This window comes from Metarhizium brunneum, chromosome 1 (genome assembly GCF_013426205.1).
Source record: "Metarhizium brunneum chromosome 1, complete sequence".
NCBI classification, from domain to species: Eukaryota; Fungi; Ascomycota; class Sordariomycetes; order Hypocreales; family Clavicipitaceae; genus Metarhizium; species Metarhizium brunneum.
The window spans coordinates 1036721-1054876 of record NC_089422.1 but is presented as its reverse complement, the minus strand read 5'-3'; the positions used below and the strand labels follow the sequence as shown (position 1 = coordinate 1054876).

The 18156-nt window shown below is 55.0% G+C and overlaps 6 protein-coding genes and 1 non-coding gene across 7 annotated transcripts; 4 read left to right on the top strand and 3 right to left on the bottom strand.

The window, feature by feature from the left end:
- Positions 1–245: 245 nt before the first annotated feature.
- Positions 246–2224, top strand: MUP1_0 (High-affinity methionine permease; the record flags this gene model as incomplete). Its single annotated transcript, XM_014686489.1, has 4 exons — positions 246–543; positions 604–939; positions 1005–1926; positions 1987–2224. 4 exons carry the CDS (start codon positions 246–248, stop codon positions 2222–2224), a joined length of 1794 nt encoding a protein of 597 aa, XP_014541975.1.
- A 243-nt stretch (positions 2225–2467) lies between these two features.
- On the bottom strand, positions 2468–3184 carry G6M90_00g003160 (uncharacterized protein; the record flags this gene model as incomplete). The annotated part of the gene is made up of 1 exon (XM_014686488.1): positions 2468–3184. The coding sequence occupies one exon, from the start codon at positions 3182–3184 to the stop codon at positions 2468–2470; it is 717 nt and encodes a 238-aa protein (XP_014541974.1).
- Positions 3185–4394: 1210 nt separating this feature from the next.
- G6M90_tRNA00000034 lies at positions 4395–4468 on the bottom strand. Its single transcript has one exon. It is a non-coding gene; the product is annotated as a tRNA-Val (tRNA).
- A 1995-nt stretch (positions 4469–6463) lies between these two features.
- Positions 6464–8091, top strand: G6M90_00g003150 (uncharacterized protein; the record flags this gene model as incomplete). The annotated part of the gene is made up of 3 exons (XM_014686487.1): positions 6464–7140; positions 7193–7655; positions 7717–8091. 3 exons carry the CDS (start codon positions 6464–6466, stop codon positions 8089–8091), a joined length of 1515 nt encoding a protein of 504 aa, XP_014541973.1.
- Positions 8092–9760: 1669 nt separating this feature from the next.
- On the top strand, positions 9761–10387 carry G6M90_00g003140 (uncharacterized protein; the record flags this gene model as incomplete). Its single annotated transcript, XM_014686486.1, has 3 exons — positions 9761–9829; positions 9891–10068; positions 10137–10387. The coding sequence occupies 3 exons, from the start codon at positions 9761–9763 to the stop codon at positions 10385–10387; spliced, it is 498 nt and encodes a 165-aa protein (XP_014541972.1).
- Positions 10388–11668: 1281 nt separating this feature from the next.
- G6M90_00g003130 (uncharacterized protein) lies at positions 11669–13588 on the top strand (the record flags this gene model as incomplete). The annotated part of the gene is made up of 3 exons (XM_014686485.1): positions 11669–11949; positions 12015–12773; positions 12838–13588. The coding sequence occupies 3 exons, from the start codon at positions 11669–11671 to the stop codon at positions 13586–13588; spliced, it is 1791 nt and encodes a 596-aa protein (XP_014541971.1).
- An 830-nt stretch (positions 13589–14418) lies between these two features.
- cctO_0 (Cyclochlorotine biosynthesis protein O) lies at positions 14419–15467 on the bottom strand (the record flags this gene model as incomplete). Its single annotated transcript, XM_014686484.1, has 4 exons — positions 14419–14709; positions 14822–14964; positions 15023–15145; positions 15203–15467. 4 exons carry the CDS (start codon positions 15465–15467, stop codon positions 14419–14421), a joined length of 822 nt encoding a protein of 273 aa, XP_014541970.1.
- Between the last annotated feature and the right edge of the window lie 2689 nt (positions 15468–18156).

Below are 18156 nucleotides of genomic sequence, written 5' to 3'. Positions count from 1 at the left end.
ATGCGCATAAGTCTACAATGCAGTCTACTCGAGTAGTTGGGAGCGCGATAGGTGCCGGTGCAAGGGTGCTCTTGCGTGATTATGAGATGCAATGAGGAAAAGCTCGGCGGCAGGAGGCAGCAAAGGCTAAAAGGGAGGGAGTTAACGTAGTTTTGTCCCGAAGCCCGGCCCATCAAAGGGCGCGTTTTACACAATCTCCTGCTCTGCACATCGTCCTGGACGATCTCGTGGAAGCGCAAAACACCATGGGTCTCCGGTTCTGGGAGACGTCCAGCTCAACGCCGGCTCCGGCTCCGGCTCCGGCCCCGGCCCCGGGCGACGCTGCCGGCGGCGCTTACGCATCCGATAGCTCATCGGACATTGTGTACGACGGAGACCTCGCCTTCACTCGTGTAAAGGGAGGGAATGGCTCCGAGGCCACCTACCAAGAAGCCGTCGGCGCCCCGGTCGAGAGAAACTCCCCCCTAGGATACCACGTGGGATGGGTCACCATCATCTTCCTCAACGTCAACCAGATGATTGGCACGGGAATCTTCTCAACGCGTCAGTCACCCGGCTCAGCCCGTCACCCCTTTCCCCCAGAATCCCACTAACACGCCGCAGCGGGAAACATCCTCAAGGCCACTGGCTCCGTCGGCCTGGCCCTGATATACTGGGCCATTGGCGCCATCATGGCCATTGCCGGCTTCGGGACCTATCTCGAACTGGCCAGCTATTTCCCCAATCGCAGCGGATCCGAAGTCGTCTACCTGGAGCAGGCATACCCCCGGCCAAAGTACTTCTTCCCCATCGCCTTCGCCGTCCAGTCCGTCATTCTGTCCTTCAGCAGCAGCAACGCCATCGTGCTGTCGCGATATGTCTGGCGGATCGCGGGCACAACCCCGTCCGACTGGCAAATGAAGGGGGTCGCCATCGCGGCATACACCCTCGCCGTCATCTGTACGTTCAACGTGGGCAAACGCCGCGCCCCCTGCCCGCCGCATCGCTAACATCAATCCCAACAGGCGTCATTGCGCACAACAAGTATTCCCTGTGGGCCGTCAACATACTCGGCGTCCTCAAGGTGCTCACCCTCGTCTTCATCAGCATCACCGGCCTGGTCGTCCTCGGCGGCCACGTATCCCGCGTACCAAACCCCGGCGCCAACTTTGACAACGCGTTCCAGGGCACCACCACCAACGGGAACGACTTGTCCACCGCGCTGGTCAGCATCGTCTTCTCGTTCAGCGGCTTCTCCAACGCCTTCAACGTCGTCAACGAGATCAGGAACCCGATCCCGTCCATCAAGAAGCACGGCTTTGCCTCCGTCTTGATCGTGGCGGTTCTGTACATCCTCTGCAACGTCGCCTACTTTGCTGCCGTGGACAAGACCCAGTTCGCAACGTCCAAGGAAATCGCGGCCAGTGTCTTCTTCACGACCGTCTTCGGCACGGGCGGTGCGGAAACGGCGCTCAATGTGCTCGTTCTGCTGAGTGCCTATGGCAACCTCTTGGCTGTGCTGGTTGGCCAGTCTCGCATGATCCGCGAAATCGGCCGACAGGGCGTGCTGCCGTTTACCAACTTCTGGGTGGCGACGAAGCCCTTTGGCACACCGGTCGGCCCTTACCTGCTCAAGTGGCTCATGACGTTTGTCATGATTGCGGCGCCGCCCGCCGGCGATGCGTTTCAGTTTGTGGTGAGTTTGAAGACGTACCCCGAGGCCATGTTTGGCTTGGCAATGACTCTGGGTGTCTTTATCATTCGGCGGCGGCGAAGCCGCAACAAGCTGCCGAGATCGCAGTTTCGGGTTTGGGACGTGCTCTTGGTGTTTTACAACTTGATTCAGGTGTTCCTCCTGGTGATGCCCTGGTGGCCACCCAAGGGAGGGCCGTATGCCGGCGATGTGAGCTTTTGGTACGCTACGTACTGCGTGGCCGGGATTGGCGTGTGAGTTTTTTATCGACCCGACAAGAGAATACCCGAGTATATCTAACTTGTTGTATACAGCATGATTATATGTGGATTGTACTATGTGGCGTGGATGTATGCTATCCCCAAGTGGAGGGGATATCGCGTTCGCGCCGAGGTTACGCATGCTGAAGATGATGGCGTTCTCTCACATACACTTGTCAAAGTGCCGCTTGCCAACATAGAACAATGGGATGCTGAGCATGATGAGTCTGGCCAGCTGAGGGTGAGGCGAGTCACTGTCAGGGATGAAAAAAGTCAGGGATTTGATGTGTGACGACGCCATGGCTTGCAATATTTCGTCGTTTATCCTGGTATCAAATACACCAATGATGAGACAGTAGCACGTCCAACCATGTAGTACCATTGCAAATCATCGATTTCGTCAATATTATTCGTGTCCAGTCAACATATTAAGTTATAAATCCAAGGTACTACATACATGGCGTTGCTATCCGACAATGCAAGTAGCATATTCTATAATGCCCCCCCGACTCTTTCCCGTTGACCACTGACCCCTCTAGGGTCCGTACTGTGTCCAATCCAGAGATTTCACGTCAGGGTAACACTCGCTGTCGAGGGCATACTCGTGGCTGGAGGTAGAACCAGCCGGTAGGTCGTTCAGCTTAGTGCATTCGGGAACCAGGCGCACAGGGGCGCAGCCGTCGGGAATGTTTCGGTTGATTGAACCATCGTCACCAATGGTCGTCTCGGCCTGCTTGAGGATGACAAAGTACTTGCCCCCGTAGTAGGGCTGGCTCTCGTTGCAGGCAACCCACGTCTCGGGGTCCAAGAAGGCGTATGGTTCGGGAAAGCGCGTGATACCAATGCCGGACTGTCCAGCGCCGCCGTTCAGATGAGCCGTCGAAACGGTCTGAGAGTTGGGGTCCTTGACAAGCGTGAGGCCCGAAGGGAAGGGGGGAGTGCCGCTGTCGGAGAGAATGTTGGACTGGCTGTACCTCTGCTCATCCACGGTGCCATTCTGGTAGAAAATGCGGCCGTATCCAGTGCTTGCGCTCTGGCCGACGAGCGCAAGGCCGGCCCCGACGTGGATGCTGGAGGCGTAGGTGTTGTGGACGGGAGACTCGAAGTCCTTGGAAAGATCGGTGACATTAACCACCAGGTGGAAGCCTTTGGAGGTAGATTTTGACGGATAGTTGGGGACGACTTGTCGCTCGCCAAGGGGAGAGGCGGCGGCGAGGCCGATGAGGCTGAGGGCGGCGGCCGGGATGAGCATTTTTTGCGAATTGATGCTCTTGCGCGAGGTGAGGATGGAGTTGAGGTTGTGTGTCTGGATGCCAGGTAACCGACATGCAAACAATGTCGATCGATACTGGGCTGGTTTATATAGGATTCGAAGCTAGCAGTCTCGTCGGACCCTACTCAACCTCGAGGTGGCACAAGCAAACGCAGCTTCACTGTGACTGGTGGATTAAAGACACGGCGGCATCGATGAGCCGATTGTCAAGGACCAGTTGACAGCTTCCAGTGCCGACGAAGCTGAGGCGAATGGCACCGTAGCACAGACCTGGGTGCCGGCCGAATTGGCATCGTCAGATCTGCCGTCTGATGCCTGGTTTGTCCCACCTTTGGCGTCCTTTTCCCCCAACAGTGAAGCAGATGGCAGGTCCATTTTCGATTGAAAAAGAAGGGCCTAGGTCGTGTGCCAAGCATCCTGGTTGCGCTCTGGTGTTTATGTGGGGACAAGATACGAGATGATTACTAGTACCGACATGTCGTCATACCGCGTCGTCTCTTCCCCAGACAACTTTCAACGTTGCACCTTGAGGGCGAGCAACTTGCTAGTAGTTGGCGCGTGGGCGAGCGTTGCATCGGCAGCAGGAGTTGATGCATCCCTTTAAATGCGCTAAGCTGCCGGACGCGAGGGCAACGACCGGCCTGTTCTGCGCCGTCAGCTCGTATCGATGCACCAGACAGCACAACTCCATGTTGCATGTAGCCCAGCTCCGGCAGCCATCTCGGTCCGTTTAAGGCTGCTTAGGAAATTCAGCGCCGGGGCGACGGTGTTCAAAGGGCAAATCTACATTTAGGATTCTTCCGTCTAGTGAGGCTTCATAGCATATGCCCATTTTCAGCAATGGGATTGACCATGTCTCGCCATCTTGACGTCGCAAATGTAACCCTACCCGGAATCATGCCACTGCGAGGCAAGGAGGTGCTCAACTTACAGAGGTGACACAAGAGACGGCTAAATCCAAGAGCGGGCTCCCGCGCGATCGTTGTATTGGGGAAAGGGCATATTCAGCAACAATCCGCTACATGAGAAAATTACCCATTAATTAGAATACACTATACCTGAGTTGACATTTTGCCTGTAAAAACATCCCACGGCAACTCGGCTCAATTCGACTTTGCAACTTGGAAAAAAACACTGAAGTTTTATAAGCTGTTATTTGCCAGTTCGTCATCATCCAATCAGAACAATCGGTTTCGTGGTCTAGTTGGTCATGATTTCTCGCTAACACCGAGAAGGTCCCCGGTTCGAGCCCGGGCGAAACCACTCGATTCTCTTTTTGCCTTTCAGTTGCTTGGGCTCGTCTCTCTCGTCGTGACGTTGACTGATTGTAGCGAATAGTTGAGCTCGGGCAGCTTCTTTGGACCTTGTAGCGAGCGTTGCACTTGCAAGTACTACTCTGTATAATGCATTGGGTTATTCGCTTACAAGATGAAGCTCTGCCTCGGATTGGTGGATCTTGAGACAATAGAGAAACAATCTAAGCGACCAGATGATTTCTCTTTTCTTTTGATAAAACCTGGTCGTCTTTTGTGCCAGCGACGAGACCTACGTTGGCGAGGAATACTTGCTTTACAACAGGATAGCCTCCTTCGTACAGGACGCGAGGGCTGAGTATATACTAAATTTACATGAATCAATGGTCGATGCGGCGGGTAGTCTTTTTGAGCGACATGAGAGAAGCAGAGAGCGATGAACCGCTTCCGGAAAAAGAAAAATTGCAGACTGGCCGCCACAAATTGCACTGGGCGACTCATCTACTCGGCCGATTCTAAGTCGCGGCTCGGATGGAACGGGAGGCTGCGGCTTCTAAAAGGGTCGGAGATCAGACCGACCGAGTTGGACAAATCAAACATTTGAAGTCACCTGGCACGTTGGGTCGAGGCTTATCCGCGCTACAATAACATGCGGCCCGACAAGCAAGGAAGTCCGAGGCGTACTTATTCGATTGCGTAAGCGACCGTTGACTTTTGTTTTTAAGAAACATTGAAGAAAAAATAACCAGACATGGAAGGCAAAGCTCTGCCACGCAGTAAGAGCTAGCGATAAAGCGGGCCGCTTCATAGCTAAGCCACGAAGCAAGGGTAAGCTTACAGCGCGCATATAACTTCAATGTTACAATTAGACTTGGATTTGATCCTATGTACGGAGTACGGAGTACTTAGACGGAGCACATGTGGCTCGTCCACGTAATATCAACTGGAAATCACGTCCAGCGCCGGCAGCTGACCGGCCCAAGCCACAAATATGTGACCGGAAGCGGCAGGGCGTTGGCCAGACAAACCGCCCGTTTTTTTATGCACTTTGGCTCCAACATCTAGTAGTCTTCCGGATCGGTTTTTCGTCCTTTGGAGCAAAACCGCGATTAAAGTCGGCGGCTGCTCAGCCTTGCCAAAATTATGCACTGGGTCTGACACGGGAGCCGGCGGATCGCGTTCATGTCAACTGGTACCTGGCATCATCTCGTGCGCGAATTGGGCGTGATCCAAGGTCGCCAAGAAGATGCCAAGATGCCACATGCAACATACCACGCAATTGGTGAGCCGGCGACTTCCCGAACGGGTCACGAGAAATGACCGAGCAAGGGACCCCGTCAGGGACCGTCTTGCTGATGAGCTTTTTTTCTTTCTCAGAGCAACTGGCTGTCGTGGACTCGTGGTCAACAGAAACGCACAAGGCCAGGGTGGGCCGCGGGTGGCTTCAATATATTTTGACAACGGGACAGAGAGCTTTGGTGGTGCCAAGGGTGTCAACGCCCGGAGACTTTACCGGCCCATCTGCTCCGGAAGCAAACGAGGCTTTCAATGTTGTGTGAATCCTATCCCTGTCACACCAGTTGACATATTGACGTCAGGACTGGTCTCCAGGGCCGCCGAACGCCACCCGTCAGTTCGGATACCCACAACTTTGAAGGCCAAGGTGGGTGAGCTTTGTTGCAAGCCCGGCCAAGGGGCACAAGGACCATGCTGTGTATTACTTTTTTTTTTTTCATCTCAAGTGAATTCGGGCTCGGTTGGTTGCACAGCCATAGAGCGAGCTGACGAGCCAACTCTCGCCCCTCTGCCTGCCTGGGTCTGGAGTCTTCTCTCCCCTTCCCTCCCTCAAGTCCTCGACACCACAAAAAGCCGTCACGATGCTTCGTGTTGACTAGTGACGACACATTATGACGGGACTTGACCTTGATCTGCTGCAGCCGCAACATCGAGTCGTCAAAGCCGGCTGTGTGTCGCCACTTTGGCCGTCTGAATAGACGTGGTGGCCATGAAGCCCTTCAATCAGCCAGACAGGTCGCGCCTGTCGCCTCTGACCAACAAGCGCCTCAATCGCAACATCTTGCTGACGGCGGCCTTGTTCTTCCTCACGAGCCTCTTTCTGTGGAGCCGTCGTGAGCCAGCACCGGTGCCGGAGCTTCCTCCCAACAAGCTGTGGCTGGAACCCGACGAGATCAACAAGACGTACAGCTTTCCAACAACGAGCGACTTCCAGCCCGTGTCACTGAGCCCCGGTAACAGAAGCACCCAGGAACTATGCGCCAGTTTCCCCAGACACAAGCTGTCGCGGATCCAGCCCGTTCTGAAGATGGGATACAGCGAGAACCGAGACAAGATTGAGTCGCAGCTGGACAGCGTGAGCGCCTGCTTCTCCGCAGACGACTTGTTGATCTTTTCAGATATGGAGGAGACTCTGCGCGGCCACAAAGTCATCGACATCTTGGCTTATCTGCCGGATACGTACCGGAAGGGTTCGGACACCTCCAAGTTCCAGCAGTACCTGCTGCAAAAGGAGATGAAGGAAAACGGCACATTGGAAACAGATAAAGAGGCCGCTAAGAAGATTGATGGCTGGGCCTTGGATAAGTTCAAGTTCCTGCCGGCGGTTGAGAGAGCGTGGGCCATGAGGCCGAACAAGGAATTCTACGTCTTTTACGAGACGGACACGTAAGTACGACGCCTTGTCCCTGACTGCGGTGACATTAACAATCATTCCCAGATATATTCTCTGGGACAACATGTTTCGCTTTCTCGACACACTGGACCCCGACACGCCCCTGTACATGGGATCGGCCTCTCCCGGACGCCGGGACGGGAGACGCCTCCAAGGCACCCTGTTTGCCAACGGCGGCCCCGGATACGTCCTCAGTCGCGGCGCCATGAAGAAGCTGCTTCACCGTCGCGCCGGGCCCAACGGCGCGTTCATCGACCCGCCGTTCAGCGAGAGGTTCAGGTATCTCGCGCACGACGGCGAGTGCTGCGGCGACAGTATCCTCGGCTTCGCCGCCTGGGAGCTGGGCATCGTCTTGCAGGGCTTCTATCCGCTCTTCACGCCGTACTTGCTGACGGCTCTCCCGTTCGACGGCGACCACTGGTGCCACCCGCTGGTGACGATGCACAAGGTCGCGACGCAGGACATGGTCAAGCTGTGGCGGTGGGAGTTTGAACACAGAAAACACGGGGTAAGTCCGCCGCGCCATGCTCGAGGCTGTTCTTGGCCTGACTGACGGATTCTGGGCACAGCAGCCGCTCATGTATGCGGACCTGTGGCACTTTTACCGCCCGGGCCAGCACTCAACCCGCGACAATTGGAACAACGAGGCCCGTGGTAGTTTCGTGCCTTTGGGGGAGCGCCAAGCAGACTCGTCACAGGCTTGCCAGAAGCTGTGCCGGGCGGATGGGGAATGTATGCAGTGGGTTTGGAAAGGACGAGACCAGAACACTTGTCACCTCTTGCACGCTATTCACTACGGGGGACCGCAGGAGGCGCACGAGGTTGAGGGGAAGTGGATCGATTATAAGTCCGGCTGGGAGACGGAGAGAATCGATCAGTGGCGTTTGAGCAGGAAATGCGACGCGGCTAGTTGGGTTGGGCCCAGCTTGAAGCGGGTATTTTGAGGGACCGGCCTTCATGATGGTTTGCATTGGTGTTGTGCGAGGGTGAAAAAATGACGACACCGGCGTGGTCGAGGATAGAGGGATAGAGGGATATTTGGTTAGATGTGTTGATGATCCCAGCATCTACAGGAGAAGAAGTTGGATATTCTGGGCCGATGGCTAGCGCTAAAGAGGTGCCTGATACCCAATAATAGAGAAACATATTGACGAACTATTGAGCATGTTGGAGGCGGAACCGTGGTATTTGGAGTTTGTCTCAACGCATGAGACGAGGTGGATTGAGGCCAGAATATAGGCTGATCCAAGAGCAAGATGCTTGAGAAAAGAAAAGATGAAGCAAAGCCGGGACGACGGGGTTGCTTGTTTCCGCAACTATTTCTCCCGAAGATAGGGCCATGATCTCCTGACAATACTAGCTTCGGTTGTCCTCAAGTGTTTGAAAGTGACTCCCGCACGGGTGTCCGGAATGGGCGACATGTACGGGGTAACCACCACATCGATGGCTCCAACTCGGCAAGGTAGTGTCGTAGCACAGGGCTAACATGGGTCGAGTTCAGCTGAAGCCTCCATCGAGTAAACCCTGCAGCTGACGGCGCTGGAGTGCTGTCACTGTCTGGTCTAACAAGTCAATTAGATGACTTTCAAATGTTAGCTAGTAAAAGACTGGAGCCAGGGCTGGAATTTTGCCCAATTTCGGTACCAGACATGATCACTAGAGAACCCCGGCCCCGGCGCTGGTAATCGCCCATCAGTCCGGTTGTTGTATGTACTCATCATGTTGCCATAAATAGAAGGAGTTGCCCTTGATGGTTTTGTGTGCTTGTTCAATACGCGGGCGATTCGATATCATTTTAAAAATTGAAGCAATGACTTGCTTATCTTGCGATAAAATAGTGTCATCGAGTTTCTGGCCACCGCATGATAACGAAGTGTGATTGTTCTGGCTCCCATCGGACCTTGAAGGCATGTCAGACTCCCCGCTCCGGAAGTGGCCCGACGAGCCGAGCGCCTCTGCCGCCTCCGCGGGCGTCGTGTGGGGACGAGAGAACAGTTCAAAGAAGAAGCATTGAATATTGTGAATAGATGCGAGACGGTGTGCTGGGTACGAAATACGAAATCCTCGACGGTGAGACCAAGTCGGAATTATAGCTGAGCTCAGGGCGCGACTCAACTCGACCTGTGTGTGTACATGGAAACTCTGGCCCAAGACGGGAACCAAGTTGGCCCGTCTTATCTCTGGCATAAACGCACAAGACAGCACGCTGACAATGCGGCCTGGAATGTTGAACAAGTTGGGTGCCACTGGGCAAATTCAGCTTCCAGTCAGGGGCCAAAGGGCAATCTTGCCCGAGCTTAACGTTGTCCCGTGAGTAAAAATAGTAATTTTACCCCAGGTCTACACCACAAGGCAGATGCTAATGAACCTGCTGTGCGGCTGAGGTAGCATCGATCGTCCAACTTGCATTTCAGCTGCATGTTTCCCCTGAACAGGACGGATCCTTTGGCACAAGACTCCCTATCTAGCTACAGAAACAATACGCAATGGATACATGACCATGAGCCCAAGATCGTGAAGAAGCTACAAATAGGGTCACTTGCCCGCTCAGCATAGGCAAGTTTCAAATATAACAAACAAAAACACTCAAGTCGACAGCGCTCCATCCACAAAATGAAGTTGCCCTCTCTCTTTACCGTCTTCCTCGCCGCCGGCGCTTATGCCATGCCCACAACTACCGAGGTATACTCCCAACCCAGCCTCTCACCGGCCCAAGTCACACATACTAACCACCCCCCCCCAGGCCTCGGAATCCGGCCTCGAGAGGCGCACCGGGCCCGGCATCGTCGCCGCAGCCGACAAGATGAAGGGCAAGCCCTACGTCTGGGGCGGTGGCAACATCCACGGTCCCACCAACGGCGGCTTCGACTGCTCCGGTCTCACCCAGTACTCTGTCTACCAGGCGGAGAAGAAGGAGATTCGTGCGTGGCCCTGGTCCTCGCGACCTCCTCTTCCAACTTGAGAGCTAACGTCGATCGAATACGGCCAGCCCGCACCGCCCAGGCGCAATACGCCTCCAAACTGGGCAAGCACATTCCTCGCGCGCAAGCCAAAGCCGGCGATCTGCTCTTTTGGGGCAAAGGTGGCGACTGCAAGACGGGCGTCGTCCACGTCGGCATCTTCACCAAGCCGGGCTGGATGGTGAATGCCGCCCATACCGGTGTTCCCGTTCGAGAGCAGAAGATCTGGACTTCGTACGGTGGCGAGAGCATTTGTCCTGATGCTGTCCGCTTTTGGTAGATGCTAGACGCGTACGTGAAGCAAGGGGTGGCCGGCAAGTAGAGGAGGAGCAGATTGGGCTGCCTTGTACATGTTGGCCTTGTGCCGTGCGCCATGTGGCTGTTGAAAGGGGACAAGGTGCGGTCCACATATGGGCGTTGAATATTATTCTCTTGGCCGGTCTTGTAGAGTATACCCTGCTCATTATGGGCTCCCGGGGGGCCGGGCGAATATATATATATATATACGCTGCCGCTGGGAAAACGGCCAGAATGCCCCGTGCCTATCTGTAACAGACGGCCTCTGTCGCGTGCGGCATCACACCTCTCCTGAGACAAGGAAGGCCCTCGGTTCGATGGTTGAAAAAACGGTCCATTGGACAAAGGTACCGGGCGCCACGGCCAAGCCCAGCTGTGGGCATCGCCGTCCTTGTCAATACTGTATGTATCCCCTTGGCCTCGCGGTCCATGTATAGAGAATGCTATTTTCGCCACATGCGCATATATAAGACGGACCAGTCGACAGGACAGTCGACCGGACAACTTTTTCAGCGCACGCCACGAAGCGCCATCAGACGCGCGTGTGGTTCTTATAGGCTTCGACGGCCCTCCAAACAGGTCAACTGGTGTATGAGGGTGCTGATGTGTCACTTGCTTCATTCCAGAACGTCCATGTCAGATGTCACATTGTCCCCCGTCTGCCAGCCCTTTCTGACTGGCGACGGCGCGGGGTAAAAAAAGTGGTCTGGTGCCGAGTAGCAAGTTGGAATTGGCCAAAGGTATTGGATCAGAGGCCGAATTCAGCCCTCGCGAGAAAGTCATGCCCAGACGAGGGCGTCGATGGCGTTCACTCCCTTCTCCCCCTCTCACGTCTGCGCATCGACGCCGTTGTCGTACTGTTACATCCGGCTCCTAGGCCGCGCTACAATGCGCATTATCCGGCAGAGTTGGACCAGGAGCCGGTCCCCTTGTACCTACATCGATACGCAAGTGACCGTGGTTGTTGCTTGACAAGGTGAGACCACGGGGCAAAGGCGGCCAGGGTAGGTGCATGGGCTGGCTTCCATGTGCCGTCGGTTGATATGCATGGGATGATCTGAAACGCGCTGCGGCTTTGTCCAAGTAGATTTGGGCCATTGATCGGTCCAGCGGTCGGCTGCTTTGGGACGAATCGTGTTTGGTCAAGTCTAGATAAACGACTGGCTCTCCCGCCGCGCCGGGTTGCTGTGCAGGCGACATCTGGACGTAAAAGTGTCCAGTCACTTTGGAATAAGTCCAAGTCGGCAACGACATGTCATCTGCCATGGCGCATGCATCGGTCGTTGGAAGCCCTCTTGTGACGCTGCATGTGCTCGTGGAACGGCTGGCACAATGCGACTTGGTCTGCTCGGTTTCTATCCTGTTCGCATTATACTTGCTGACGAGCTGGATCAAGACTTTCTGGATATTCAAGTCAAGAGCGCAGCATGGCGGTCCCAAAGTGCCTCCGTATTGGCCCTATACGGTTCCAAGTATTGGGCCGGTCGTGACGACCTTGTCGTTTGCCCTGTCTCGAAACCCCGTGAACTGGGTGCTGTCTTCTAGGTAAGCATGTAATTCCCGATTGTTCCTCTTCAAAAAAAGAAGCCATCTAAAATTGTATATACTAGTTTGTTCCAGCACGAGCACCCCGTACGGGTCCGCGTCATGAACACAGACATGTGTCTCACCCAAGGCCCCGACATGGTCAAGGCCGTCTTCAAGAACTCGTGGACGTGCACAATGGCCGTGCTGCACCGCTTCGTGCTCGGAAACGTCTTTGGCATGTCCGGCGAAGCCCTCCAGCTCTACGACCTGGACAAGTCCGGCTATCGGCACAAGCCCATGGCCGCCACGCCCGTCGAGCCTCGCAACCGCATCGACCACCTCACCTACGGGCCCATGATCAAGTTTCTATCCGGCCCGGGGATGAGGGCATTCTGGAACCGATACGAGATTCATCTGGCGCAGCGGCTCCGGCAGCTCCCCGTCGGCGCCGAGTGGACCGAGATGCCGGACCTGACGCGAGTATTCGAGGCGGACGTCTCCCACGCCAACACAGATGCCCTCTGCGGGCCTTACCTGCTGCAGCGGCATCCTCACTTCCTCGAGGAGCTGTGGAAGCTGGACCGCCATCTCGACTGTCTCTTCCGGAGCACGCCGCGCGTCCTCGCACCCCGGGTCTACGCCCGCCGCGACCGGCTCCTGGCCTGCGTCAAGGACTGGCGCCGCCACGCGCAGCTCAACTTCCACGACGACGCCGTCGACGAAAATGGCGACGATCCCTTCTGGGGCAGCCGGGTGTTTCGCCAGCGCCACGCGCTGTTCTCCGACATGGACCACATGGACGCCGACGCCATGGCGGCCGCCGACTTTGGCGTCATATGGGCGTAAGTTTGATGAAAGCGAGAAACAAACCCCCGATGAGCGACTCGATAACCAACAAAGGCACAGGTCAACCCGCAACTCTGTCGTCGCCGGCCTCTGGGCCGTGCTCGAGATCACCAGCGACAAGGACTTGCTGCGCAGGGTGCGGCGCGAGGTCGCCAAGTGCCGCGACTCCAGGTCGCCGGCGGCACGGCTCGACATTGCCCTGCTGCTGGAGAACCCGCTGCTGCAGTCCATCTACGCCGAGGTGCTCCGGCTGCGCGTGCACATGCTCCTGCTGCGCGTCCCCCTCTTTGACAATCTACACGTCAGGGAGTGGGTGGTGCCGCGCGGCCATCTCGTCCTCATGAGCACGACGGTCGCGCACATGGACCCTGCGGTGTGGAACGCCGGTGAGGGCGGCCGGCACCCCCTCGATACGTTTTGGGCAGAGAGGTTCCTCAGGTTCGAGGGCGTGCCGGGCAGCGGGCCGAAGAGGGCGGATGGCAGCGAGGCCGGCGGCTCGGGTCCGGCGCGGGGCGCGGGTCGGAGAGAGGATGGTTGCCCGGCATCGGCGGGCGGCGCCTCGTTTGGGATCAAGGACGTGGACGGATCTTGGATCCCGTATGGCGGCGGGCAGAGGCAGTGCCCGGGTCGGCATTTCGCCAAGCGTGACATCATCTACACCGCTGCCGTCATGGTGACGTACTTTGACATTGAGCCCCTGGTGGATGTTGACTCGTTGAAAATGGACATGCGTGGCTTTGGTTTGGGCACAATGGCTGTCAAGGGCGCTGTGCCGTTTAGAATCAGGAGAAGGGAGGTCCTTGGTTGGTAGCTACAGCGTCGATTCAACGATTGTTGCGTATTTGAGGGGACACGTCTGGCTGCTCTGGTGATAGATTGCCCTCGAGACCAGGTCCCCAAAAGTTAAAGCTTTTCTTGTCACCGTCTGCCTCTGCGTGGACATCATGTTTGAGTTTCATGGGGCTATAGGCGGCGATATTGCACTGATTCAAGCAAATGTTGGTTATCTGCATTGTCCCATTGCGAAGGAGACCCTCGCTAAACCTAATTGCCACGATTTGCATTCGTACAAAACCTTGTGCTCAGGGGAAAGCTGTATTCACGTCATTGGCAAAGCCTGCCCTGGGATATGGCGATGGAGAGTATCGCTGATACAAGCGGGAGTGTCAGACTGACTGTAGGGTTCATCAACCCGCAGTTATTATTGATCAATATGCAAATGACTACATCTAGCTCCGTTACCTCTTCTCAAGAGGCTCCTCGCCCCAAATTACACTCTTCTTGAGACGTACTCTGTGCCAAGTAGCCAACTGGTCCGAGTCAGAGCAGAGTCAAGTGTTGCTCAAAGATGCATTGGCATTGAATAGTCCCCGCCACAGCCAGTGTTTCGTTTCGTTACACGTCACGACATGCCCGGATCCATGGCCTGCCCATCGCACACATGCCGTCGTCGAAACGGCCCATGCATGGCGGCCAAAACCCTCACTTGCACCAAGGCGTCATTCTATCAATCCTCGACTCGGGAACCCAAAACACGCGCGCCAACTTGAAATCTCACCAAGCAGCTCCTGCACCATCTAATCCATCCTTCTGTCTTCCTTGGTATACAGCCACAAAAAGTCCCGCACGAGGAGCCGGCTCTCACGCAGGATCAACCTGCACCCCATGTCCGTCTATGTAATCCATAATCTTTTCAAAGTTGCGGCACTTGTGATGGGTGTTGAAGTCGGTTCGCCGACCACCAGCCTCCTTGTCGTACGTCAGCAGCGCGGGCGTCACGTCGGCATAGCACATCAAGCTCAGTCGAAGGGTTTCTATGCAGTGGTCGACGTGTACCCGTGCCGTGGCCGTGTCTTCAAAGTCGGACGGGTATAGGTTCCCCCACGACTTGTCATACATCTCCAGCGGCCAGGTATATTGGCGTATTACGTTCTGCCAGTAGTCCCGGTCAGCCCACGCCCAAGTCTACGTACGTGTATGCGTCTCGCAAGCCGGCGGCTGTATTCGAGACAATGTCCGGCCCCGGAAATGAAAAGTCACCTACAAGACAATGGAGCTGGTGCAGGGCCTCTATCGCAGCGCCATACGTTGGGTTGTCGGGGTCGCTTCCCCGGATCTCGATGTACTGACCGACGTCGGTTTTGTTGAGCTTTTGCAAATCGTCTCTGCCGACTCCGATGCCGCGGACTGGAATTGCGTCAGTTCAGTTGGAGCACGTATATAGTTTACAAAGACCTGTGCTTACCGCCCCAGAGATCATCCCAGGTTTTCTGCAGCTCCAGCGTCGGCGGGCCGCGATACTTGGAGGGATGGGCAAAGTCGTTGTCGAAATTGCCTTCCCAGAACTCGACTGCCTCCCATAACGGCGCTGCTCGCCTGGTCAGCAAGCGGTGCTGCGGGCCTCACGCCGTCAACGTGTACTCACACCATGGCGAGACGGTCTGCGCGCATTCCCACTCTGAGGGCGCGCGTTTTCCAAGGGTGCCCGCCCAAAGAATGTATACTGATGCGATGAACAGAAGTGCGTTGCAGGCCAGGAGCGTCATGAACACCCTTCTCGGTAGCCTGACGGTGGAGCGGCGTTCGGGCTCGTGAGGCTCTTCGAGGCCATCGTCTTCTCTTTCAAGTGATTTGAGACGCTCGTACTCGGAGGCCTCAGACCACATGCTTCGTCCGATGATCTTGTTCATACCCAATATGTCGTGGACTCGTGGTGCTGGTGATGGCGACAAGGTACAACATGATCAAGCCAAAAGAGCTTGGGAAATATTGGCAAAGACCGAGAGGCCTCGTCGCTTATAACCACCATACTCCACATCTCTGGTAGCAAAATCCAGCACCTTGTGGCTGGCGTGGAACAATGTTGACTTCATTATGAAAGACGGCGACGTGGCAGGCCTTGGCAGTGCTCACAATAAACTCTTGCCATGAGTCTAGTTGACGATGTTTATTGCTGTTCTATTGATGACGGTAGTCCAGGACGCCACGAAGCCATTGTGCAAAGTTGTCCTGGAGACGGAGCAATAAGAGATGATGGTGGCGTTGTTGAATACCCAGCCAAATTTGTGGCGGGCTTCGCTCCTCCCACAACCCTTGCTTTTTTATATGCATGTGCACTTGATCCTGTATGTCCCGACGGGCCGCGAGGGCACGGCCGACAGTCTCTAGGCATTTCACTCTGGTGGTGGGCCGTGGATTTCCCAGTCAACCATCGTGAGGTGCAGCTCTGGTTGGCGTTGGATTTGCCATTTCCCAGAGCCATCCTATGACGATACGTCTGAATAGCGTAGTTTGTACACAAATCTATCTCATCAGTCAGAGTCAAATGAGCACAACTGGAAAGACCAGACATTATAAATGGTGTCGAAAACTAAAAATCTGCGGCGGGCACGCCTTGTATACATAAGCTCATAGACCTCAGTTTGCCTTTTGTGTCAACTCAACTGGGTTCAGTTTGTGGCCCGTTTATTCGGCGGCATTCGAGATGAGAGGCGAAAACAGTGCACAATTCGAATTGGATAAAATGAAATAAAACCTACATTACCAAATGTCCGCAAATGGAATTCATGTGTCTGTAAGTGGTGGGCTGGTTTGGACCGCAGACCTCCAGTCTCCCATCTGATGACGACAGTGTAAATAGTGTTTGCCAAAGTCGACAACCACCACGTCACGTAATCGGTGCTTTACATCGGAAATAGCGTCGCCTGATCTTTCAACATGATGCTTTACGAGACATCACCGTCACTGGGCGAATACACATCCACTAGCCGTCGGGTTAGCCCTTGGCCCTTTTGCACATAGACCGTGACAATATCACAACCATGTGTTGCCGAGTCTCCAGCGTAACGTGACTACCCGCCTTCACAATCGATACATTCGTACCACTCTGTAGGCTCATCATCAGAACTTCCGCGTCTAGCGCCTCCAACAGCACGAGCGCCAGGCGTCTTGGAGGAGCCAAGCAGACAGCCTGGCAAATCACTCGGGACTCAAGGCATGTACATACAAGCAAGAGCCACTCACAAAAGTCAAATAAATGGTTTGATTCATGTCAGATTCGGCCCCCACCTCAGAGCCCTTCCCTTGGCCTCGGTATACCTCAATTTGTACTCCGTAGAGCTCGTCAGCTCGTCAGCCATAGCCGCCCCCGGCTTGGGGGGGTGTGACAACACAAATGTTCACACAAGAAATCCGGTTTAAGCTACGAAAATGTCTTGGAAATGCTGGTGCTTGTGTTCCCTCGTGTGCTACCGTAGGCGCGTTAGCTACAGCAGCTGCACGGCATACCTAGGTGAAAACTGCCGGCAGGAAAACTTCCGGCGTGCCGTGTATGTAGTTACATATGTACATCGGGATACCAATGCCGGCATTCGTGCTCCCCATTGCAAGCTTTTGGGGGCCGCAAAAAAAGGCCTTTAAGCTTTTCTCCCTGTTTGTACTCGGTGTGACCTACCCCGTGGATGGAGTACCGTCCATGTCTCCCCGACACCAGCCTGATGTTGCGGAATAATGACAGCGTGGCCGTGTCGGAAAGCCAAACAAGGTGTAAAGTTGTTCAGGGTGTCAATTTCGTATTTGAAAACCAAGAAATGAGGTCCTAGTGACGCCATTCTGCGAGTTTTACGGTGCAACCTTGAGAGATTTTTCTACGTCAAGGTGCGTCTCGACGGGACTGCATCGGAGCCCGGCGGCAGTCTCACCTGAGGCATGAACGAATTGACCGGGTCGATGGTGATGCTGTCGCGCAACTCAGCACCTTTTGATGGCGAATTATGGAGGCACCTCAGCTACAATGGAAACGTGGCCCAATATATCATGCTATGCGAACATATAGGGCCCATCCGCAACTCTTGGCATATTGGGTCTCTTGACCGGTGTACGGAGTAAAAGGCAGTGAATATGCGCCTCTCATGGGTCTACGTCCAGTCGTTCTTGGTTGATACTCGGTGTGCTGTGCCCAGACATGCAGTGTGAGGCTCATTCTACTACACGAAGTGGCGTCGCACAACAAGAGTCGTAGAGGCGCGGACGCACGGGGGAATAACAATAATAAAAACCTGTACGGAGTAGTAGTAGTAGTATATAAAACGACGTGCTAACAAAGAGCAAATTCCATATCTGAAACACATTGCGCAAGGGTTCGGGCCGGGGGGAAGATGATATCAACGTTGCTGCAGGGCCCCTGGTCAGAACCATGGATGAGGACGGCCTTTTGGTGGTTCCCGTACCACAAGCAAGGCGGTGCTTCATAAACTCGGGTTGGAACCACAGACTTTTCTTTTCGTATCTTGCAGGATTTGGCTTGGCCGGCTTGGACCCCCCCTCCCCCCCCCCTTGTTTTTCGTTGAAGCAGCTCTGTGCGGCATCTTAACCTTATTG